General features: G+C 40.3%; 4 protein-coding genes across 5 annotated transcripts in view; 1 reads left to right on the forward strand and 3 right to left on the reverse strand.

Moving 5' to 3' along the window:
* The window catches only part of LOC140372174 (leucine-rich repeat LGI family member 2-like), a 481342-nt gene that overhangs the window by 383123 nt on the left and 73526 nt on the right, over positions 1–24693 (reverse strand). The window lies entirely within an intron of this gene.
* On the forward strand, positions 7686–11112 carry plin2 (perilipin 2). The gene is made up of 8 exons (XM_072458964.1): positions 7686–7756; positions 7858–7906; positions 8162–8357; positions 8990–9072; positions 9222–9507; positions 10116–10294; positions 10445–10558; positions 10635–11112. The coding sequence occupies exons 2-8, from the start codon at positions 7877–7879 to the stop codon at positions 11079–11081; spliced, it is 1335 nt and encodes a 444-aa protein (XP_072315065.1). The 5' UTR covers positions 7686–7756; positions 7858–7876; the 3' UTR covers positions 11082–11112.
* Positions 11299–13212, reverse strand: cdca9 (cell division cycle associated 9). The gene is made up of 10 exons (XM_072458965.1): positions 13107–13212; positions 12895–13026; positions 12784–12824; positions 12669–12720; positions 12530–12591; positions 12396–12460; positions 12200–12277; positions 11927–12008; positions 11421–11507; positions 11299–11344 (listed from the first exon to the last, which is right to left on the reverse strand). The coding sequence occupies exons 1-10, from the start codon at positions 13210–13212 to the stop codon at positions 11306–11308; spliced, it is 744 nt and encodes a 247-aa protein (XP_072315066.1). The 3' UTR covers positions 11299–11305.
* Positions 15984–24693, reverse strand: part of dennd4c (DENN/MADD domain containing 4C) — a 43118-nt gene continuing 34408 nt past the window's right edge. For both annotated transcript variants that reach the window (XM_072459295.1, XM_072459294.1), the window contains 18 exons: positions 24217–24423; positions 23982–24110; positions 23570–23717; positions 23347–23487; positions 23160–23279; positions 22949–23080; positions 21678–22711; positions 21048–21240; positions 20627–20718; positions 20380–20552; positions 19831–19989; positions 19090–19288; positions 18905–19015; positions 18598–18735; positions 18396–18513; positions 18093–18249; positions 17946–18010; positions 15984–17318 (listed from right to left, as the gene is read on the reverse strand). In XM_072459295.1, the coding sequence (XP_072315396.1) occupies positions 17182–17318; positions 17946–18010; positions 18093–18249; positions 18396–18513; positions 18598–18735; positions 18905–19015; positions 19090–19288; positions 19831–19989; positions 20380–20552; positions 20627–20718; positions 21048–21240; positions 21678–22711; positions 22949–23080; positions 23160–23279; positions 23347–23487; positions 23570–23717; positions 23982–24110; positions 24217–24423 (3453 nt within the window). In that variant the 3' untranslated portion in view covers positions 15984–17181. The remainder of the gene's footprint in view (positions 17319–17945; positions 18011–18092; positions 18250–18395; positions 18514–18597; positions 18736–18904; positions 19016–19089; positions 19289–19830; positions 19990–20379; positions 20553–20626; positions 20719–21047; positions 21241–21677; positions 22712–22948; positions 23081–23159; positions 23280–23346; positions 23488–23569; positions 23718–23981; positions 24111–24216; positions 24424–24693) is intronic.

Here is a 24693-nt window from a genome sequence, read left to right on the forward strand (position 1 = left end):
TGTAGATTTGGCTTTGAAGGCTCATAGCACACAATCATTGGGTATTAGGTCGGCCCTTGTCACTTCTGACACTGTCCAGCACCAGTAATAATCGTGTTTTTGAAGCGTCCTCTGGAGATACATACACAGTGATGCAGGCATGTTTGGAATGAGCTACCTGAACGGCTGGCTGACACGCAGGCTTGAATCCATCTTTATTAACGCACAGGAATGTAAGAGTTTATTTCCACAGAAGAGAACAAAAATTAACAACGACCAAAGCTGAATGCCAGAGATTTACTTTCCATCTCCAAGTTCGAATTAAAGTTGTAAGAGAATAAGGACTATTGTTGGCGTCTGGGAAACCTCAAAACAACACCACAAAACATGTTTTTTAAGTTATAAAGGTCAACTACACCATGTTAGAGGGATATTTATCAAAGAGAGAGCCAAGGGACTATTTATGAAAGGATTTTCTAAGGATTAAAATATTGAAGCCATGCAACTGTTTGATCGTTAAATTGTTGGATCCAAGATAGTTCCATGTACTCTTGCTTTTATGGAGAATCAATAGAGAATTTACCCCTGAACTAGATGATCCTATATGTTGTTTTTAGCTCATCATTCTTTCACTAGGAGTTTAAAATGTTTATTATGATGATTATGATGATGATGATGTTGATGATGATGATGATGATGATTATTATTATTATTATTATTTTACATTGTGAGATCTAAAGGACTTCATCAATACATCATTTTAGATAAGGAACCCAAGTATATAAGTATTACATGACCACCACAGTTGAATAAAGTATATTTTGTAATATTTGTCTTAAAAATCACTGCACTAATGTTCCCTAAATAACCTCCACCTTGGGCACAAATGTATTTTCAGCAGAGGTAGGTAAAGTAGCGATGATATTACTCAAGAAAATGTACAAAGTAGAGTATATCATTTTAAAACTGTTACTCAAGTAGGATTCATTGTAAGTATGGATGAACGTAACAGTTGATTTATGAATAATTGGAGGGACAAAACATGAAATAATGCACAAAATCTGGTATTTTCAATAACAGCAAAAATGAGAAAGTCTAAATAATAAATTTGAAGGAGCAGTGCAAGAAACACAAATATGCAAATCATTGAATATTGTGAACATAAAGCATATATCACTTGTAGACTCACAGTCGGAAGAGAAATCCAAACTGTTACCCAAGTAAGAGTAAAACTTTACGTAGAAGTAGAATTAAAAGAACAATTAAAAAACAACAACTTTATATGTAAATGCCATGTATAAGTAAAATAATACTACAACCCACCTCTGTCTTTCAGGCTGTTCTATATTTTCTCCAGGTGATTTTCTGTGTCTTGTTGTTGTTTGAATGCAGTGATGGGGCTGGATGCTAACTGACACGACAGCCGCCTATTTAGAGCCACTAAACTTTGCTTCTATAACCCGGCCGTCCAGAATGCAGAGGAGGCCCATATGCATACACTGTACTGTACATGTGTCGGTTTCAAAGTCAAACATACCCCGGGCCTTTGGGTGCACCCCCTATGAGAGCGCCGGTTGTGTCCCTGCCTGAGCTGACACCAAACATCAGCTGTTTGATCAGTGATATTTGGCCTTAGTCAAAGCCCGGACTGTCACTGGTGTTAAAAGGGAAGGCCATGGAATTTGCCACATAACAGCACATAAAAGCAGTGGTTCTCAAAATGTGGTGCGTGAACAGTCCACTGAGAAGTCATTTCGATTCACCTTGAATTTGATTGCCCTTAAAGGATTTCATTTGTAGCAACAGCTTAGGCTGGTGCTGTTTTTTTGGGCCTGGTTTAGAGTCTTGATGTTTACCTGGTTTAGGACTTGATTACTCTGGGTGTTTAGTCCTTTTCCTTTAGATTATTTCTAGTTTAGCCTTGGTTTAGTCTAGTTATGGTCCCACTTTAGTCCAATTATGGTCTGATTATGTCTAGATTTGAGCTATTGTCTCTTCTCTTGAATCATCGTGCTTGTTCAATTCAAAAATATCACATTTTAAGCTAAATATTTTCAAACGGCGTGAGAAGTTTGAGAATCCCAAACGCTAAAAGACAAAAGGTATCGCACACAAACCCGACAGCATTTCTCGACTGTCGCTCAATGCCAGCGTGAGATTTGGCCCGTTCGTTCGTGTGGATTTGTACGTGATTCATCTCATGCTTGGGACTCCAAGGGGTCCTGCTATGACAGAAACTGGTGTCCCAAAAATGCCTGGCCCGCGGAGTGTACAGTAACCTGTCTGTCCATCAGAGGACACGGATCCACAGCGAGAGGGATTGGATTCTGTCAGCCGAGTCGTAAGTGTGTGGCTAAGTCTAACGGTGTGCCATCTGCTGGCAAGGTGCAGACGAGGGTTACTCACTGTTATGCCCCAAAAATATACTGGTTCAACACTTTTATATCAAATTGTAGCTATATTTTGGTTGTACTTTGTTGTTAGTTTCACTTGTTTGAAGCTGTCAGAAGCGGAAAAAGTTAAATTTGTCCCATTGTAAAAGTGTTGTGTGTCAGAAACTTCTTTTTTTGTCATTGCTGGAATCATTATTTGTACATTAACGACGGCTTTCTGCAAAAAACGTCGGCTATTTTTAGTAGAAATACTCATACACTTTGGTTCCCAGTTCAAAAACATGTTTATTTCTATTTCCCAGAAAGGACAAATCAAATCAAAAGGTTAATTGTGTACTATGAGCCAAAGCAATTACAAAAATGACTCTGCAGGCTTTGAATTATTTACCCCATAAGGTTGAGCTGAAATTAAACCGGCAAAATTTGCATATAAATTGTCTCATCTTTTTGTCAACAAACGCATCCCATTGTCTGCCATCTCCCCCGGTCGCCTCATCTTGTATAAATTTCACAGTCGGATTATAATTAGTCTGACGAGCGCTTCTATCTCAGTGCCTAACAATTTATGATTCATCTGTTTGATTTAGAGGAAGATGCAGATGCTGGATCCGAAGGGTCAAGCAACAGAGCCGCGTCTCTCACAGTTCTCTCCACGGCTGCCAATTGCAATTCCACTTTAGATTTACGCTGCCTGTGCTATTACGGCCCACTCTCTTCCCAGAAAGACCACCTGGGCAGGGATCTCGGTCGGCCTCTGACAGGGCTTCGTGTCCAAGCCGAGGTAGAAGGGAAAATTAAATGACAGTTTGGCCTGGCTGTCAAGTTACCGCCACTCCAGTTCGTTTAAGCATATTCACGTTCGCACGCCTCAAGAGGAGCTTTAAGTCTCAATGTCCGTACGTGATTGAGAAATTGCACCGAAAACGCCAGAGCAGGGACTAAAAATGCTCGAAAAGTCCTGTTTCCCCGTGTTATTTTTGGCTCCTTGGAGAGTCACGAATACTTCCAAAACAAAGAGATGGTCTGTGTCGGTGCCCACGCATACGGAGATTGTAACAGAATTGAAACCTTCTCCCGAGGTTATTTAAGCAGCTGCACTTCCCAAACAGTCTTCGGTCGCCCCGGACATTTGGTTTTCTCAATTATTCTGTCATTGCTACAAGTTGTTTTGGTTGTCAGTAGCAGAAGTGATATAGCGGTATTGCGGAGTGCGGTGCCAGCGCTAACAGCCGGTGCGCTAATCCCTGTGCGCAGCAGTGAAAATGAACTGTGACTGTGGAAGGAACAGGGAACGGGTCGTGGGGGACTGCGGTGGAGTCACACAAGGCCAGAGGTGGGGAAAGTCAAATAAACTATACACGAGATCCGCCCACATCAGATATATAACGTGGTAAAGTTGCCCAGTGAAATTATGTGTAAGAAAAATGGCGATCTACCGTATTTTCCGGACTATAAGTCGCACCGGAGTATAAGTCGCACCAGCCAGAGAAGAAAAAAACATGTATAAGTTGCACTGCAGTATGAAATGCAGTTGCAAGTATGAAAATAACAAATAATATCACATATAAGTCGCACCAGAGTATAAGTCGCACCAGCCAGAGAAGAAAAAACATATATAAGTTGCACTGCAGTATGAAATGCAGTTGCAAGTATGAAAAGAACAAATAATATCACATATAAGTCGCTCCAGAGTATAAGTATATAAGTATAAATCGCACCCCAGCCAAAACTATGAAAAAGGTGCAACTTATAGTCCGGAAAATACGGTAATCAATTTTTTTAGCAAAAAGAAAGTTGAACAGGGTCAACTTTTGTCTTGGTGAATCCTTCAGAATTTTTAAACATATTCGTGCATCTCCGTGACGAACTTAGATTTAGACTTTAATAAAAAATGAGTCGCCACTAATCATTGTCCGTGCTTAACGACACTGCCAAAAGATTAAAAATGATTCCCTCTGAGCGAAGGTAAGATTAGTTTAGATGAGGCTTGAACAATGGCGGCTCACAGGAAGTGCTTCGTACGGAGTCAAATCGAGTGCGGAAAGTCCAGAGAAACATAGAAGAATCAGAGTATCCTCACATGACACGGTAATCACACCATAACGAGGTCTTGATTAGTAAACGAACAAAGCCGAATGCTGAAAAATGTGTGAATCAAGTAACGAAAGTGGGTTCTGTCCGGGCGTTCTTTCAACCTTTCAGCAAATCCCCACACCATTCTAAAAAAGATGACGGTCCAGCATTAAAATTTCCATGGTGACAAGCAGTGTGCACATTCAGTGTACGGTCAATTACAAGTCACATCTGTGGAGACCCGGCTCACAGTGAGAATACCTGGGGCTTTTGTGCAATAAAACCCTGTAATGAAAAATAGAAATGCCCTACAGTGGTCCATTCGAAGCGAAGCAATATGACACATCCACGGAGACAAGGAACTGACAGACATAATGAACGTTTAATATTCCAATATGTGAAGCTAATGAATCTTTTTGTTTTTCTCCTTCCTTGATGTGAAAAACATTACAGAAAATCAACGTCAAGCACTGTATCCTTGGCGACGCGCTGACCTTTCCGAACACGTTTGCCCTCGCCTCGTCCCACTTGACCCTCTCTCGCTCTGCAGGACATGTGCACGGTTAACTCGGATGTCTTAACTAATGAGCCGGGGCCATTATGTGCGGATTACGTCCAACAGGTGCCGTAAAGCCAGCGCTCCCCTTTTGCTTCCCAGGTCCTTGTTTACTGAAGACTGAAGTAATGGTTATTTCAAGCGGGTGGCCATCGACTTGTTAAGATGTAATTCATTTAAGCATGCGTGACCTCTCCAGCAGCGGGGCGGCTCCAGGCTGGGAACAATAATAATAGAGGCAAATTTGGCAGCGGGGCAAAGCTGAAATGGAACGGCAAGAAATAGCCAGCTGTTAATTTTACTCTTCAGCCGCGCAAACTTTTGTCAAAATGGTCGTCCATATCAAAACGGGCAGTAGTTTAACACCTGTAATGATGCGTTCAGTCATGCTCATTGTTTTAACATAGTGCACCTTTAATCTGTACCAAAAGGCCTAAAAGTACAGATCAAGGGGGATAAATAACACATAAAAGGTGTACAGATGTGTGTAAAGTGTACTACTCTCCACCACTGGAGATCACTACACAAATGGAATAACGTTGTCCATCTTGGATCGTAATGACGCTATTGTTCATACTGATTAGTGCAGGAAACTCGGATCACAAAATCCTCCTAACGTCCATACTTCAGAATGCCCTTTCAGAGCTGTTCATTATCATTTGAATATCCTTTTTGAGATCATAATGTCCCATAATTTGAGTGAAGTAGAGCATATCAGTGACCAAAGACATGTCATTTTCTTTAGCCTCATGTTCATCACAAAGAGGACAGCTGAACTCGGCCACTGTTTCTCTTTCTCTGTCTGTGTGTGATCCGGAGGTGTGACTCTTTCTCACTACAGGCCACTGCAGGCGTCTGTTCCAGGGATCCAGCCTTGGCACGCTGAGTTCACTGCATCTGGGCACAACAGAGGGATCGTCCTATTCTATCCATCTTCTATAAAACCTGTTTCTATTTACCTGACTAGAAATCAACGTTTTAATATTTACAAATGCATGTTGTGGGCCCTTTCGTCCCCTTCAAAATTGGAAAATGAGCTATAATTTTTTGTCGCTATGGCAACGGTCTTATTTGAACCACATGGATAAATCTGCAGCTATACCCAAGTAAATGAATCATCCAATACTGACAGTACTGTAATATTTGAGCTTGAAATGACATGGCTTGAATACAGTTCCGAGAAAGCTCTAGCTCCATCTAGTGGCTCAAAGGAGAAACTACCAGAAAATGCTCTATTCTTTTTTTCCTTTTCTTTTTAGGAATCTTTTCCATTTTAAAACGGAATATGTTACTTTAATTGAAGCTGAGTAAAATCAAGCAACATTGGAAAGAAATACATTTCCTTGTAGGTTCCATTCATGTGGGATGTTTCGAAAAGGCTCTTTGGTCAATGAACCACTGCTCTACTTTCATGTAGATGTCACTGATGGCATCATGTCAGTAGCAGAGTTCATAGGTCATACATTCACTCACTAATCACAGACATGGCTCATCTGATGGTCAAAATAGTCCAATACATTTCTCTTTTACATCCCAGTACAGCTCTTCTAAAATCTTTTACGCGCAAACTCCACAGAGAAGGTTGTGAGAGTCTGGTTGTGCAGACTTAAACTGCATTTGGAATCACTTCCATTTAAAACTTACTTACTCCAAACTTCTTGAACTAGTAGAATAGACGGGTGACCACCAGTGTAAAGGCGTGTCCATAGACTGGTTCAGTCAGGTGATATAAAATAATAACCTTTGGTTGCATTACCACATAGTGAGATGATGACATGGACAATTAAAGTGTGATCAGACAAAGTCTACTGCAATATCATATGTGGAACCTCAGACCCAAAATGTTCGTGTTAACTCCAACCAAAGGTCAAAGTTATTGCAAATTGCAAAATAAAGACATACATAATAAAAAGATGAGGGAAAAGTGATATACAATATAGACTGTAGGGCCCCCAATCCAACTTGAATCACTCTATGTTCTCCAAATCTATAACTTGTAAAATAATAACAATATCCAGGTACAAAATGTTTCCCTGAAAATGGACAGTCCTTTGTTTAGCTCACTTTGCTCACCTATGTTACCAAAGAAGGGACATTGACAGAGTTCTGTCTTTTGCACAAATCATTATTGACAATAATGTTTTAATTCATCTTTCAAATTCTTTTCTCAGTTTAAATTATAAACTGAGCGTGTGGTAAATGTGAAGCACTTTGGTCATCTAAAATCCTTTTAAACGTACTATGTTCTGGAAATTCAACACAATCTCAAGTAAATTTACTAAGTCCATAAGTTGATAACCAAACAGTACAGCTAAAAAGAGTGATTTACTCGAGTTGGGGGAAAAAAAAAAAAAACTTAGCAAATTATAAAATCCAGTTAAGTAAACAGAAACCACAAGTCAGAGCATTGTTTTGTTTTGCCTTCCACCAGAAAATAATTACCTTTTCATAATCCTCTTATTTGCCACTAAAACGACATAATCTCACCTCAGGAAAGAAAAGGCTCTTGTTCCTAATTAGTCCACCACCACGTGATGACTGGTTCTGTACTCATTTAAGAAGAATTCCCCTGAGTAAACCTTTGCCTTTGTCACCTTTGCCCTAGAAACTTTATTGTGGCGCGTCACTTTGTTGCGCGTCTTCTCGCGATAATGACGCAATATAAATAGCGCACAGCCGCGCGCGCCTCCACAGTTAAACACTGAGGGATTTGAGAAGAAGGCTGACAACTTTTACACAGCTTTCACCATTTGTGGTAAGTTTCTCTTTGCAGTTGGGCAGATATAGTCTTAAAGGTATTGAGTTTTATATTAAATTTAAAAATAATGACTTATAATTAACTTATGTTCTTTTTAGGTATCGTTTGAATCGAGCAATGGCAGCAGCTGAAGTGATCTACAATCAGGTGAGTGAGGGTTTTAAACTTGTACAAACACATACTGATTAGCAACTCAAGATAAGAACATGATTAATATAACCCTTTAAAAATAAATACATCAAAATACTGGGCTTAACCATTGGAATAAACTAAATCTGGACAATCCCAAAACAAATCTAAAACAATAAATAACATTGAAATCCGTTACAAGGAACCACAGCAACATTTATTTTTGCTTTATACACGTTTTGATTTTAGTTGAATCTGTTTTTTCCTCCCCAGAGCGTGGTGGAGAGGGTGGTCAGCCTGCCTCTGGTCAGCTCCACCTACGGCCTCATGTCCAGCGTGTACTCCAACACCAAAGACAACCACCCGTACCTCCGGAGTGTCTGTGAAGTGGCCGAGCAGGGGGTCCGGACCATCACCTCTGTGGCCCTGACCACCGCCTCGCCCATCCTGGACAAACTGGAGCCGCAAAGTAAGTCATGATCGTAGACAGAAACCGAATAGAAACTTGAACCGATTTGCAGTTGAATACGTTTCCACCAAATGGTAAATAGACCCAAGCTTAGAGAAGAACATGAAATTGTTAGTTTATAATTGCATAATAGGGCTATAGTGGCAATAATAATGGTACCAATAGCGACAGTAGCTCTCAGAATGATTAAGAAAGGCCATTTCTGTGATCAAACCAAATATTTGACCAAAACCACACCCACAAAACTAAAGATTTAATTTAAAAAAGTTTTTATACATTAAAGTTTCAATAGACTCATGTAAAAAGTCAGAATAAACTCAAAGTTCATACCAAAACCTCAGTAAAATGATTAGTCTGCTAATACAAATGTTGCTCTTGCATTACTTTATCTCTTACAGTATTTTTACCATAGTACATTTGTGAGTACTTCTCCCTCTTCTTATACAGGAAATAATTACCAAACAGACAAACTCTAGGTGACACACTTATGAGTCACACATGCAGAACAGGAAACCGAAAGCTCGACCTTCCACCTATATTTAGGATCATTCAGAATTTACTCATTCGAAACTACAATCACCATTTATTTTGCACCCACAAACTGCTCATTATTTTTTCCTTCTTGTCCACAGTTGCCATTGCCAACGATCTGGCTTGCAAAGGTTTGGACAGGATCGAGAAAACGTTGCCTATTCTTCACCAGCCGTCTGAGCAGGTACGAACCGGAATAATTGCCCCTTTAGCAACACAGGACCGCTTATGCAAATCTCAAACTGGACTGTATCCTAGCACGAGTTCAACGACAACTAGCGCTTCACAAATTACCCAATCATTCTTTACCAAAGTCCAAATCTGTCCGGCCAGATTGTGTCCAACGCGAAAGACGCAGTGACCAGTGCCAAGGACGTTGTGACTGGGACAGTGTCTGGGGCAAAGGAGTCTGTCTCGGACACTTTGAACACGGTGGTGGAGAGGACGAGGGGCGCGGTGCATGATGGGATGGAGAAGACCAGAGCGGCGGTGAGCGACAGCGTCAGCACCGTCATGGAGAGCAGGGTGGCCCGACTAGTGACCAGCGGCGTGGACCAGGCCCTCTGCACGTCCGAAAACCTGGTGGAGCAATACCTTCCGCTAACAGAGGACGAGTTGGGTAAGCGGTTTATTCATTACACAACCTTTTTAGATAAAACATTGTGCAATTATTTGAATCCGGTCAGTTACAAAAAAGGGTGTAATAAGTGTTTTCTGAATTAAGTGCCAGTTCTGTGCATCAAAACATGGAGCAGTCACAACTCTACAGTTAACAAACAGAAGACACATTCTGATACATATTTTACATACTATGACTCAAATATTCATAAAAATGTTCAATTACCAAACAGCCCCATTTAAACTTTGCTTTGCGTTAACAAGTCATTAAATTGATTGCATGGGGACTAAATGTTCATTCTATGCTACTGAATATGCATTTTTTGGCCCAAACAAACAAATTGACACATTCAATGAGCTGCCAAAAAATAAATTAAAGTGTACACCTAAAATGTAAAATGCAAACAGTAAATTAGCAATGGACCGCTACACCCAAGTGTTTATACAATTTCAAACTAGAAGCTGGTCAATGCTGTGAATCATATGATGCCGAAACAATAAGATTATGCTGTTCAGGAGGTTTTGTGCTGCATTAATAAAAGAAGTGGTTGTTCACTGATCCCTGTAGTGACCAGTGAACTGAGATCTAATTGTGTTCTTGCTTTACAGAGCTGGAGGCCAAAACTGTGCACGGATTCGACAAGGATGACCCCAGTTACTACGTCCGGCTGGGTTCCCTGTCCACCAAACTGAGAAAGCGAGCCTACAAGAGAGCAGTGGTCAAAATTCAGGATGGAAAACAACGCAGCCTGGAGTTTATTTCGGCACTTAACTCTACGGTTGATGTGGTAAGGTTTTAGACAAAAAAAAAAAAAATGCAACGCTTCAAGTTATAAGACTACAAAAGCTTATATAAATGCAATACTTTAGCCAATTAATACAAATACCTCTGTAAAAGTTCAGCACCATTTTGTTAACACCCATTTTTTCCCCTGTAGATTGAATACGGCAAGAAGAACATTGATGGAGCCAACCAGATTGTAAAGGACAAACTCAACTCTATGGCAGTGTGGAAGTCCAACGGTCAAACTGAGCACAGTCATGAGGCAGAAGTACGACAAACGCCATGAGCAACGTAATATTATCTCAAACAGTATAATAAAGCAGACATTTGTTTCGTTTTTGCAGGCAATTGAATCTCGGACTTTGTCTATGGCACGCTCCCTCGCGCACCAACTCCAAACCACGTGTCTGGTCATCGCGTCAGGTCTGCAGGGCCTTCCCAACCACATCCAGCAGGAGGTGCTCTCCCTCAGCCACTCAGCCTCAAAAGTCTACTCCAGCTTAGACAAGGCCAGGGTGTTGGGCGACTTGTCCGACGGCGTCTTGGCCAACAGCAGGGGGCAGCTGAGCAAAATGAAGGGATCGCTAGATCATGTGGTGGATTATTTGGTCAATAACACGCCGCTCAATTGGCTGGTTGGGCCGTTCTACCCTCGCATGGCGCCCGAGTCTAACGGGGCGTCGCATTCAGCGTCCAAGAAGACTGAGACGTGTCCAAATTCGTCATGTGTTTCACCGCAGAATGGGCCAATGCAAGTCGAGATGGAGTCCTTGCAAACGAAACGACACTAAATCTATTATCATGCATACTCGTATTAACTTGGGTTCTTTACAGTTTTTATCCTGACAAGTTTACCATTTTAAAATCAGATGTCACTACTTTAACGCCTCCATTTTCCTGCATACGTAGATTACAGCCATGAATTGAAAATAAATACAAGTATTCAAGAAAACAAACTGATCAACTTTATTAGCTTTTTTAAAAAAAATACACTGCAAAAACCAAAACCATTGTCTCATCTTTGCCAGCGACTTGACAGATGATCCATTAAAGTCTGAAAATAAATACTTTGAGTGCCCTGCGTTTCATTTGTGAGAACGACAACAAAAAGCACAAAATGTATGGCTTACTGTGAGCCTCTGGATTTGACACCAAGCCACATCATCCAAAAGGTCCAAGTTAATGTCATCCTTGTTCTCTTCTGAAAAGCAGACGGACTGGAGAAGAAAAGCAGTGTTAGTGTCTCAAAGTACAACTGCAACTTTATATTAAATCACTATCATCACCACTAGATGTTTGGAACCTGATGTAAACTAAGTGCAATTACCATTTCTCGCTCTTAAAATAAGCCACAAAGTTTAAAACAAGATGCACCATGAAACTTTTTTATCTTTTCTGGATAAGCCATTCACTATGGATACATTTAGCCTGGAATAATCCTAAGTATGGCATTAAGCTACACACTCATGTTTGAAAGGGCATTTTAGCAATAAAAACACCATCTTGCACCAGTGAAGCATTGAAGGCAAAGCAATATCATGCCATGGAGACAAAGCATCAAATGTTACTTACTGTTATTAATTACAGAGCCCTGTCGAGAAAATTCTAGAAATGTGCCCCCTTTACTGCTACTTACCCGCCCCTCTCTGGTCGTGACTGTAATGTGAGCAGATGAACCAGTCATGGAGCAGTGCATATCACCCGTCGACACCACAGACCTCAGATTAAACATGAAAGGGTTTTTTATTTTATGTCCTCAGAAGGAAATTCAAATCACATGATCAAAGCCTCACGAACTAAGTACTGAAAAAGTAACACTACTGAAATAGTTTGTTAAAAGACAAAAAACAGAACTACTGATGACTACACATGATTTAGTTAGAATGTCAACAATCCTAATCAAACCTACCTGAGCTTTGGTTTTGCATTTTGATCAGTTAGACCATTCTTTAGGCTCTCCGTTCTTTTTAGAGCGGCTGCATTGGTCCTAGTGATAAAAAAAAAAAAAAAAAATTATGCAAAAATGTGGACTTGACATAGACCTAAACATAAAATGATCTATGAAAATGTTCAGTATTTTATCAGTAGACCCAATATAATCTTACCTTAGACTTCCAGTACTTATACTCACAGGTAACGTTCTGATTCTCGTTCTGGGATTTTTCCCTCCCTTAATAATAGTACTTATTATACAGCAGATATAGTCCTGACATCCATATCACAGCATTATCGGCCCTACCCTTGTGGTCTTGCCTTGTGCAGCAGGAGTGGCTTGTGCAGGCGCAGAATCTGTTGATTTGACTTAACGATGGAAAAGCACATTATCAAAGTCTTTTAAATGTATTTGTATAATCCTAAAGCTCAGTCAGAAACATTACTTCTCTTTCTGGCTCCTCTTCTTTGTGCCTGTTGCATTTCAATAGTTTCATTCTGCAAGACACACAGCGCCTGTCATTACACGATTCGCCGCGAGGTGGCGTAACTGTCTTTCACCTTCATTGCAATGGAAACATCACTTGCTGACGATTCCTCCGCTTCAACATCACACAGACACAATTTAGTACATGTTATTGTCTTAAGTTATCAATAATAATACAGGCTTACCACTTAATAAATCGCCCATTCGCATATTTTTAAGAGAAGGGGGCATTTTCATCAGTTCTACCCTGAAAACCTTGTCCATGGTCACCAACGTGTTTTCCATTTTGGCCTCTAAATCCCTCATTCGCTCTTGTGCTGCAAATTAAACAATTGCTCTTAAATTTGTTGAGATGTTCTGATTACTAAAAGTACTTGTCATTAAGCAGCGCACAAACCCTCTTTCTCAAACTGCTGGATAAACAGATCCAGTTTGTTCCGTCGCATCTCGCGGCCCGGGTCTTCATTTTGGGACACAGTGGACTTCTTGATCCGTCTCGGCATGTTGTTAGTGAATTTCAGGGGAACAGATTATACACAAAGAATTATTTTACAGTTTGTTGAATTTGTACACAGACATTTAAACCAGGCGGAGAAATCACCGCAAACGAGCCAACGCGGAAGTCATCAGGCAGAACGTGCGACTCACTCACAGGTGCAATTAATGCGCCAGCAGCAGTGCGAGCCGGAAGTGCGCGCGGACAAAAACAACAATATAGGTCAATGTTGTGGGACAGACTCGGGACATTTAAGGTCATCGATGATATTTGCAATACTGCCATATAATTATTAACTTTCCACCGCACGTCTGACTGAAGTTGTACAAACGAGTCCAGAGTGCGGACAGATCTAACTGATGACCAGGTAAACTAGAGCCTGCACTGCTGCCTGCTTCTGTTTATTCTACACGTCAAAGTATTGCTATATCGATACTGACTCAGTACAAATGTGGGTATTGATACTGCTATGGAAATATCTATACAAATAACTGCACCACTTTATAATAACTACATCTTAATTTGCCTTAATTCATAATGAACAAATAGTTTATCTTAGTAACTACTTGATTTAAGTTTATTTTAGGCCGTGGCTGGAGAGCCGCGGTGCGGTCAAATGGCCACGCAGTTTCAGGGACCGCGGCATTTCCCTTATAGCCCGTTATAGCCTCATGGCTAACCTTAACCCTAACCCTTAACCCTAACCCTTAACCCTAACCTTAACCCTAACCCTTAACCTTAACCCTAACCCTAACCCGGTGCGGTCTAAAACGGCGCTAAAACGCGGTCAAATAGCGGCGCAGTTTTAGGAGCCGCGGCGCGCGGCCGGCACAAAAATAACATGGCAGTTTCGGCCGCGCGCCGCGGCTCTGCAGACACTCCCTTATTTTTAAGTTAATTTTTAAGTTTCTTCAATATGAATTAAATCTTTGTTCTTGCTTTACTAAGGCAAGGATAATTGTAGTTATTATAAAGTGTTACCCAAATAACATTCACATATGCATCATCCAAGGGGTTCAAGGAGCCCGGTTAGGTCTTTATGTTCCCTGTCAGTGGATATGCACACTACAAAGAATACTTTACATTAGACTTCACATTACAGAATATATTCAGTATTTCCTGCATTTTAGTGTAGTAGCCCATGGATGTATTGTATGAACATGTAGCCCTGATCAACAAATGTGACTTAAAGAGCGCCAGACAAATACAACACCAACAGCATTTTATTTATCAACTAAATTAATAATGAATTCATGAATTAACTTAAATAAATTGTATTGACATTATTGTGAAAGAGTAAGGGCACACAATTGTGAAGTGGAAGGAAAATTATACATGATTTCCAGATTTAAAAAACAAAACAAAAACTGAACGTCGGCCATCAAACATCTGTGTCAGCCCAGCTCTACAGCTTAAATCATCAATCAATCAATCAATCAATCAATCAAAACAATAAAAAGGTCATATTTTAAGTTCCACTTGCAGCACTTCTTCAGAACTCCAGCCTGTAACTTCTAAAAAGCTTCAGAAAAAAACTTTACAGCCCAATATGCAATTAGTATTTCCATATAGTGTTTAATCTTATCTTAATTTTAAATGTGCACGCTAAACGTAAAATCAGGATATCGTTGCTCTAAACCAACTATAGTTAAGGCTCATTTATGGTATTGATCCATAAGATGCCCTTGGTAAGTGACTATTACATTAACCCTCTGAACACGTATGTTTGTTTTGTACATTATTATGTCTATTTTATTGTCTTCTTCAAAAGCAAGTGCCCCTCAAGCTTAGAGTGAATGTGATACTTCAACAAAAAAAAAGTGCTTGAAGTGTCGTACGGTAAAATGCTGCATTTACAGAAAATTCAAACATTAATTTAACACGTATTTTTACTGTAGTTTCATTTTATTGCAGCCTCTAAGGGAATATAAGAAGGAATATATGAGCCTCATCCAAAAAGGTACGAATCAGTCACATTTTTTGTTTTCAGTCAGTTTTCAGACAGTTTTGTTACTTTGAATTTTGCACATTAAGTTATGCATTTTCCTTTTCAATAGTTTATGACCATTCCATTGATGACCATCCAAGTACCCATCCCAATAAATACACATGTCCAATAAACCAAAGTTAATTTTCATACAATGTTCCAGTTGTTTTTCATTCTGTCCATGATGCATCATTGTGTAGTCATGTTACTGATATTTGCACAGGTTATTGTATATACCGGTACACATTTTTCAAACTTCAACTCTACTCATGGACTTAGTACATGCTATTGTTGTGCTATGTTATGCTATTACAAAACACAGAACTAGTTTCACCTTCAGTGGCTATACTCATATGCACACCAATAATCTGAACGTTATCGGACTTCTGGAGTTATCAGTTCATTGAAATGTCACCTTATCCGATGCGAGTAATCTGATTTATTTCTGAAATTTTATTTTTTAAATAAATTGTTCTTTGTCTTCCAAATGTAGACAAACCTTTGCTCTTAAAATCCACTGACAAAACTATGTTTTGATGATCTGATTTCTCTTATTCTGTTATTTGATTCTTCCAGTTATCTTAAGTAAAGTTGGGTTGAACTTTATTGTCCTCGAAAGGAGGTTTGTCTTAGGCTCACAATATCAGACTTTTTTTTTCACTGTAGTAATGTAGTATAACAGTTGTATGGGTGTGTCTAATTAGATGATATATGCAGTTGTGAACTATTGTTTAAAAGAAAAGGAACTACTGTATAGAAGAGAATCAATAGTACAACACAAACACAAACACACTTGACAAATAAATTTATTGCAGCACAATTGAGACAGTCAATTTCTCTCCACAGGACGGTAAGAAACCACTCATTTTCACACAAGAGATTTCTGTACATCCTCTACCAAAAGGAAGCAGTGAGCTAAAGGGTGGCATCCCTTAAAATGTTAAAGAGAAAAGTGAGAACATAAACACAAATCTAAAAACAAAAATCTAAAGTGACAATTTCTGCCAGACAATCAACAATACAAAAATAAATAGATATTTTTTAGGTTTTGGATGAGAAAAAAACATACATTGATAATTCTGATATCAATATATAATTCTGACTCTGAGAGCTCTGACATTTACATTTTACAAGATTTTATTTTTACAGGTCAGTGTTTCTATTCCATATCTAAAACATAAGACTCATTATCACACAAATGCAGCATTTGTTTCCTAGTATTAAATGGAATGTTAAATACCGGTAGTTGAAGTAGTATTTTAATCAATCTTACCACGGTTACTTTGGGTTACTGTAAGCCAAAATGTACATTATTTTAAACATTTCTATGATGTTGATATTCAAACTGACATTTTAAAGTTTGTTTTAATTAAGGAGCTATCAAAAAAAAAAAAAAAAGAAGAAGCATATTTTCCCAAACAGAAAAAGTCAATGTGTGCAATAAAACGATCGATGATTAAGACATGTAGACATCTGGAATGTTGTATAATCAATACATTAATAGAAATTGTGATTGTCCCGGGTCCTTAACTCATCTGTGCTGCAAATATATTAACAGAGGTGGCATTCTTCAAAAATATTAAGATATGAACCAAGCAAGACATCCAGACAAGTCATTGCAATTTGTAGGTGATCTTGGTTTACATGTCTGTGCAGTAGAAATATGTACAGAGAAGATTTTAGAAAGAGCACGACTGAAACAGTCTGTACAAAGGTCCACAGCTTCACGCTAATCTGACTATTTAAAATGGTGGACACGCACATAAAGAGGACCATTAGGACAGCGAGCAAATCTGAAAAGGAATCTTTACAATCCATATATACACACAAGTCCCAAAAGGTTTGCTGCTACATTCCAAGCAAAAAAAAAAACACAACAAAACATTTTTTAAAAAGGCAAACGATGGGAATGCTCTTCAAGTCCAAAAAAAAAAGTGTTTAGTACCGTGAAAGGTCAACAGTTTCCTGGTCGTATCTCAACAGGATGTCTTAGATGAACGGGGCGCCGAAACTTTTGAGGCACCACTGGACGCTGGGGCTGGGCGGGTGGTCGATTCGGTGCAGTGATTTCAGCTGTTCGGGGCTGAGTTCATCGTAGGCTGTGCGGTACTCTCTGTCGAAGGCCTCTGCACGGAGAAAGAGAGAAAACCAGTCCGTCATTTTGTATTCTACTCAAATAGTGACGTTTGCCCTTGATATTATCTCAGTGTAAGATTCTGTTTATAGACGTATCCATAGCAAAGCATTATGATAATCTTTATACAGCACTTTTCTGATTAATACATAAATAGATGGATAAAGAGAAAAATAGATAGATATATAGATAAATATAGATAAAGACAAATGGATAAATAAATAGATGGATAGATATAGATAGATAAATACATAGATAAATATATTGATAGATTGATAGATGGATAGATAGATAGATAAATAGATAGATTAAAAAAAATAAAGACATAGATGGATGGATGGATGGATAGATAAAGAGAAAAATAGATGGATAAATGAATTGATAGATGGATAGATGGTGTTTCCCAGGGCAAGATTATTAAAACATTGAAAAACAAGTACATCAGCAGGCATAAAACAGTAAACATACAATCAAAGATAATAAATAAAAATAGACAAATCAAAAAACAAATAAAACAAATCAAATATGATCAAAGGCTCTTCTGAAAAGGTAAGTTTTCAAGTGTGTCCTTAAAGTATAAGACGTGTTCTTTGCCTGAGTGCAGGAGGTATTTACTTACCAACATCAATGTTCTCCCGCCCCAAAGCCACCAGAGAGAGAAACAGTATGTCTCGATAGATACTCCTAGAAAGTACAAATATTAGTTATGGATATGCAAAGACTGTTTGTTGTGCCAAGTATAAATGGGTTGGATGGAAAGACCAACCGTTGCCGCTTGGCTCCCTCCGGGCGCCTCTTGATCTCTCGAAGCAGCAGATTTATAGGGCCATATACGTCGTTGGTTTGGATGTTGCGGACAATCGTGTTGAGGAGGGTGCGGATTTCCTGGTGGTCCGTTGGAGCCAGAGTTCCCTTCTTCTCCACTAAAAGTCACCATAAACCAACAGTCACAACTATGATATCAACCTGACCTCTAGTGAGCAAAGGCGGAATTACATCAACGTGTATTGCATCACTAAGGAACTAAACAGACTATAAATGGAATACGATTCAATCAAAGCGTGCTTACAAAACGTCCTCCACAGAAGATAGAGGGGATTGCCTTGTTCTTGATGCAAATTGACATTGTCCCAAAGCAGTTGCACGAACACTTGCTTACTGTCCTGGGAGAGCGACGTCAACGGCAGCTACAAAAACACATTGTTGTATTATTATTGCATTAAATAGTATAGTTTTGTTTTGTTTAGTATAGTAATAGTTTTGTTTCCTACTTGTACTCCATTGTTGCAGTGTTCAGAGGTAAGGATGAGACCAGGGAGATGAGTGGGCAAGTCCAGCCGACGGAAATACCAAACCAGATTCCAGAAGATGATTGGGTGTTGACTCAGGAATTTGTGTGTGTAGATAACCTGCACGGATGTAGCTGAGTCAATACAGTTAGAAATGTAAGCTAGGGCTGTATTAACATTTGAGAAAAGACTGAAATCTAAACTGCTAAACTAATAGAAGAATCCCATCCCCCCCAAAAAGGCCCAATGCATGCTGGGGTAATTGTAGTGAGACTAAATGTGTGCATACCTGATCTCCTTCATTCTCCAACAAAGTCTCCAGCTCTTTACGCAGAACTAATGGACTCAAATATGGGACAGACACAGGTTTGGGATTGGGCCGCTTTGCTCCCATTCCATCCTATACATAACATCAAAGAGTTAGTCATCTGGTAATTGTACCAAATTTTGTCCAGTATAACGAGGAACCCTTACCGACACCTCCTGCAGGCTGGAGGGGAGGCTGGTTGTGGATACACAGTGTCCCGGCCTCTGAAATGAGTCGAGGCTCTGGAGTGGGCCCCCGACACTGTTGCTGCGAGTGAGAGACGTGCCGCTACATTTGGGCTGCTTCCCTGACGCCTCGTTTTCCAGAAGACCCAGGGGGTCCGACTGCACTGGCTCTGGGACAAGACTGGAGGCAGGACAGCTACGTCAGATTAGTTTTGTCACAATTCCATAATACAGCAATGAAAAAACACGCCTATTTTATGGACCATAAGATGCAATAACCTCATCCTACACAGACAGCACCAGGCTCCTTTAACATTAAATTATAACCACAAATGTGTACGATAATATGGAACTTACAACACAGAATATGTGATTATAATACTAGGCAAAGCATCAGTACCTACCTAAAATGAGTATATACTTTTGATGCTAGTTTTCGTATTGTAGTAGCATGTAATAGATTGTTTTGGACAAAATATCAGATACAAAGAAAATAAACACAATTTTAATTGTCCTTGTCTTGTAAATTTGATAGAGCCATATCTTGGGGACATTACATACATTTGCTCATCTCTACATCTCATTTCCTGCCACAAAACTTACAACTGATCCATCTATCAAAGGGAAAAAAGCTTTCTGTTGACATCTTAAGGTTGCAGTGCGTTTTTACCTATTAAAACTGACTTCTTTATTGGCATTGGCTCAAAGTTGTTGAATCTTTACCTCTTGGGAGTCCCAGGCTTGTCGTCAGGGTTCTCCGTAGACTCATCCTCCGGAAACGACATGAGGTCCGGGGCCTTGATGTCTGCCGTGCTGCTGGTGGTGGGCTGTGTGCTGGTGCTTTGGATACTCTCCGCAGAGGCACTGGGATTTATGTAGAAGCTGAAATAAGAACATATACAGATATATAGCATTTACTACTGACGTGAAAGAATAAAACAGTATAGGTAATATTGTGTTATTTATGTTTTAAAAGCCACTATGTATTTATTCCATGTTCTTAAACTTTTTTTTTTGCCTTCAATTAATAAAATGAATTATTTTCTTTGAATCAAATCATTTTTATATGTGATTTGGGCAATGGTCAACAGTGGTAGGCTTTTTATTTTTTTTGTCTACTGCTTTTGGAGATCAACATTTCACACTGTAACTGTAATATGATTTACATTTTATTTTCCTTACTGAAATGTTGAAATAAAAACCCTACTAATAGCGCAGCCCAAACGTGTATTTTTGAACACAACTGGATCACAAGTCTATAAAAAGCTGTACCTGGATGAGCGCAGATCATGAAACTCTATGTGCATTAATGGCAGGAAGGCGGTGCGGCAGAAAGGGCAGTTGGTGTTGAGGTTGGAGTCGTCCGCGGTCCATCCTGCCATGATCTCCTCGTCATACACCAGAGCTTCACAGTTACGGCACTGGGAGCAGCTGGACATGAGAACCTGAGAGAACAGAAAAGATGAGCTTTAATAAAACAGATGTGGCCCTATTTAAAAGAGAATGTGAATGTTCTGACCTCAAGTGCAATGTTTTGGAAAATGCTGGAGCAGGATGCATGATGCGAGCCCTGTTCAGAATCAAGGCCTCTGCTCCGACCTGGAGTTGGATCTAAAATGTAAAAAGAAATAAGATATTGATTACTTTAGCAATTTTTTTTCCAGCAAAAGCTAATGTAGAACTGTGATTTGACAGGTTATTCAGCCAGATGTATGTGCTTAGAGGAGGTTTGTTCATACCAACCACTATTACGTATCTCTAGAATGGCATTTTGATACATACGCCTTTATCCATTTATTATTTTTAATTAATGTATTATTATCAATTATATTTTACTTGATTTTGGTAAGTATTCCTTCTTTTTTTGTATTGTATTGCATTTAATCCACCCCAACACTGATTTTCACAGCATTACGTCCACACAGATGAAGTGATCTTACGTGTTGGTTGTGTTCCTCGGCCCGTGTCGCTGCTACTGCCGCTGCTGCTGCCCAAACTGGTGCAGCTCTGGTTCAAACCGTTGGAGACCAGACCCGGGATGGGGCCTCGCTCTGGGCTTTCATCGGCATCAAGAGGGGCCAGCAGGTTTTCATCCAGGTGAGCCGGAAACCCACCCATCTGACCCTGTTCGTCCTAGAGGGCAATACAACATTGGCATGATTTAAGTGCAATCTTCACTGGTTGGATAATAAACTTAAAAAACTTGTTTTAGTATGCCATTGGTATTATTGGCAATATTTTTTAATTTACAATAAAAGACTGTGAAATAGTTTTGTGTAATATTGTAATATTAAACATCATCAAATATTAAGGTCAGGTGGTAGAAAAAAGTGCATGTTTGTTTTCACCAGCAAGTTCAAAGACAAAGATCCTAAATGACACAATTCAGTAATAATTGCATGTCAAAGTAAATGGAAGTCTACCTCATTGTCAATCTCCTAAAAATACAGCAAAAAGTATCATTGCAAGGTTAATACCGTAGTCATGGTCAGATTTAGACGACTTTACATTCCTAAACTTCACTTTGTCTGATCGTTAATCTTTATAATTATTCCTTTTACTTGGCTCACCTCATCATCGGAGTAGGCGTAAGCGGAGGCCACGGCTCCCCACACTTTGCTGGCTACCGTCGCCGCCTGCTTCATGCCCGATCTGAGAACATCAATCTTTGGCCCGGACAAAAGTGTATCCATTTTTATTCCTGAAAAGGTGTTAATAACAGAGCCCAGCGAGCCGCCTTGTGACGACTTGACCAGAGCTGTGAGCGAGGCTGAACGAGGGGCCGGACTGCCTGAGGTGCTGGATGGTGTTTTTGTCTTAACGACAAAAGTCTTGGATCTGGTCACAGGGTTGGGACTCCTTTTTGGGGTGTCACCCGGCGACCCTGTTGGAGTTTTGACTTGAGGAACTGGGAGACTGGACCTCCTCTCTAAAGTCGGTTTGCTCTGCGGTGCATCTATGCTGTCTTTAGGAGGTGGCTGTAGGTCCATGCTTGAAGATTTTATACCTAGAGGGCTTTTAAGGCTCATGTACATCTCGATCTCTTCAGCCAGATTTCGAGACACGGCGACAGGCAAGGAGCGTGCGGGCTCCTGGCTTGTTATTGAGGCAGAGTCTTCACTTTCAGACATTAATCGAGATAGTGGATCTGCTCCAACTTCAACATCTTCTCGTTCTAAAGTCGCTACGTGCCCTCCTGCCTCTTCATCTTGGATTTGCTGGTTTTCTTCTCCCTCTTCCGTCTTCTCTTGAACTTCATTCCCAGTTTCTTGCTCTTCCTCTGGCGCTGCATCTTCTGCTTGTTTCTCTAGTTCATTTTCCGGCTCTTCCTCTAAGTCTTTAAAAAGTGCTTTGGAAACAGAGTGCGGCGGCGGGCTTTGTCCAGTAGAGAGTGCTGCGGCCAGAATCCGTGCGTCCGCTCCCATCTGGCTGGCCATGTGGTCCACGCCCTTCTCCAGAAGCATCCCGGCTCTGGTCTCGGCGCTGAAACTACAGCTGCGCTCCGAGAAAGTCTTCTGCCTCTGCTTTTGGGATTGAGCGTCAGTGGAATTGTCTTCAGGGAGAGATATGTTGTCGGATTTACTGTGCCGCCTGAACAGCTTTCCTATAGAAAAGAGAGAAGGAAAAAAAAGAGAATTAAAAGAACATATCAAAAGCCATTAAAAAATAAATAAATCATAAAACTGATGGCTTAGATCCATATCAAGCAGTGCCTCACGTAACCCTTGTATAAGTAAATAAGTGACCTGTGACTCATTACTAAACCATCTCTCAGTTATCCATCAAAGCTTGACCTGACACAGCAAGCCGCTACAGAAGATCAAAAACATAACTGAATTACCCGTTTCTCTGCCCCCATCGCAGCTCCCTGTGGACAGTCGAACAATACTCGCTGCAGGTGCGTTCACATCTTTGGGACTGGGAGGTTCAGTTACTGCTACTGCACTGTCCACTGAGCCAGCAATGTCTCCACCTGGACGGTAAAACAACAACGTTTGACATAATATTTCAAAATGATGTGATTTGAAATGTTATGCAATACACGTTTTTACCAGAGTGCTGTGATTTGTCTTGGCTCCTTTCCTCAGTGGAATTTACAGCTGTATTTGAGGACTCAGCCAGGTCTTGATGTAACTCGTCTTTGGAGCCATAGCCCTGATCAGAATGTTGACCTGTATTGGGAAAATCTCTGTTGGCTAATCCATCGTCATTAAAAAGCAAATTAACCTTTGGGCTAACCTGTGTTGCAGTGGTTGTCCGTTGTGTCCAGCAAACTGCGGCTGGGAGCAAAAACATTGTCTACGCCATTGACTTCACTGGAGCTGTCAGCGCTGCCGTGGCTCAACCGGTCGACGTCTCTGCTTGTTGAGCTGCCCACTGCTGCAGATGTTTTAAAATAAATGGAATAAAAGTTGAATACATGTACGATAAAATAAACTGCAGTGAGAAACAGAACTTGTACCTGAAGGGCTGAGCGTTGTTTCCCTCTTGGTTGAAGTGTGGTCAACAGATTGCTTGAACTGAGCAACTCCTTTCAGCACGTTTCGGAGTTTGGTCCACATAAACTGACCACTGCGGTTTCTGCTTGGCCACGGACTCTCCAAAACAGCCTAGACGGACAACAAAAACACTGAGATGAAAATTGCTTTTATTTTCAAACACCATGGAATGCCTTTTCATTTTTTTCTACCAACACTTTGTATCTCTATTGCGGCTAGGAAACATTTTGTCCTCAAAGTATGTAAAAAATGCACAACTCAGACAGTGCTACCAGTGTTGAACTGGCGACAGGTACTGCATATGGGGGCTTATAGTTTGCTTATGCCTAATCAGTGCATTCAAAGACATTTTAAGACTTTTAAATGGAGAATAACCTTGTTGTAATATCCATATGTGATGGCATTAGGGTGTACTCCGGCCTTCTTCATCTCCACCAGAACACGCACCGCCATGACGGGGAGGCCCCAAACCCCACAGAGCTGCATGACTACTCTGTAACACACCTATAGGAGAGGAACATGAGATAAATTAAGCTACAACCCCATTATTTCACCATGAAGAAATGTACTATAATACACATATTTATAAGGACTATTTAAATGATAATACCTCATCCAGCATCTCGACCTCCGTGGTCCTCATCTTCAGGAGCACATTATAGGCCTGCTGCATGGCTCTGCTTTTGGACTTGGACAGTCGCACGGCCGCAGGGAGACAGATGAACCACAGGCTGTAGCAGTGGCTGAAAAGGCAGCGCGCCCACAGTGGAGGGTTCGAGTAGAAACGCTTTGCCATCTTGTAGGCCAATTTGATCTCCTGTTAAATAAAAAAAAGCAAACAAGTGTATAGGAAGGACTGAAGAAGATTGGTGAATGTATGAGTAGAAGAGCACAGAACCTACAGTGGGGCTCACAGTAGGTTCAGACATAGTAGAGGCAGAAATGTGACCTATGCAGTCAACACATCCTTAAATTAGCCTTTTTAGTTGGCTTCACTAATTGCCTGTGTTTGTAAAAGTTAGTTGGTAAAATCAAAGAGAACACTTGGGACTAGATGAGCACAGATTTGATGACCCCCAGAAGGAAA

The sequence above is a fragment of the Eucyclogobius newberryi genome, unplaced genomic scaffold (genome assembly GCF_026437365.1).
Source record: "Eucyclogobius newberryi isolate DKJ021-1_F unplaced genomic scaffold, fEucNew1.0.hap1 SCAF_22, whole genome shotgun sequence".
Classification (NCBI taxonomy): Eukaryota; Metazoa; Chordata; class Actinopteri; order Gobiiformes; family Gobiidae; genus Eucyclogobius; species Eucyclogobius newberryi.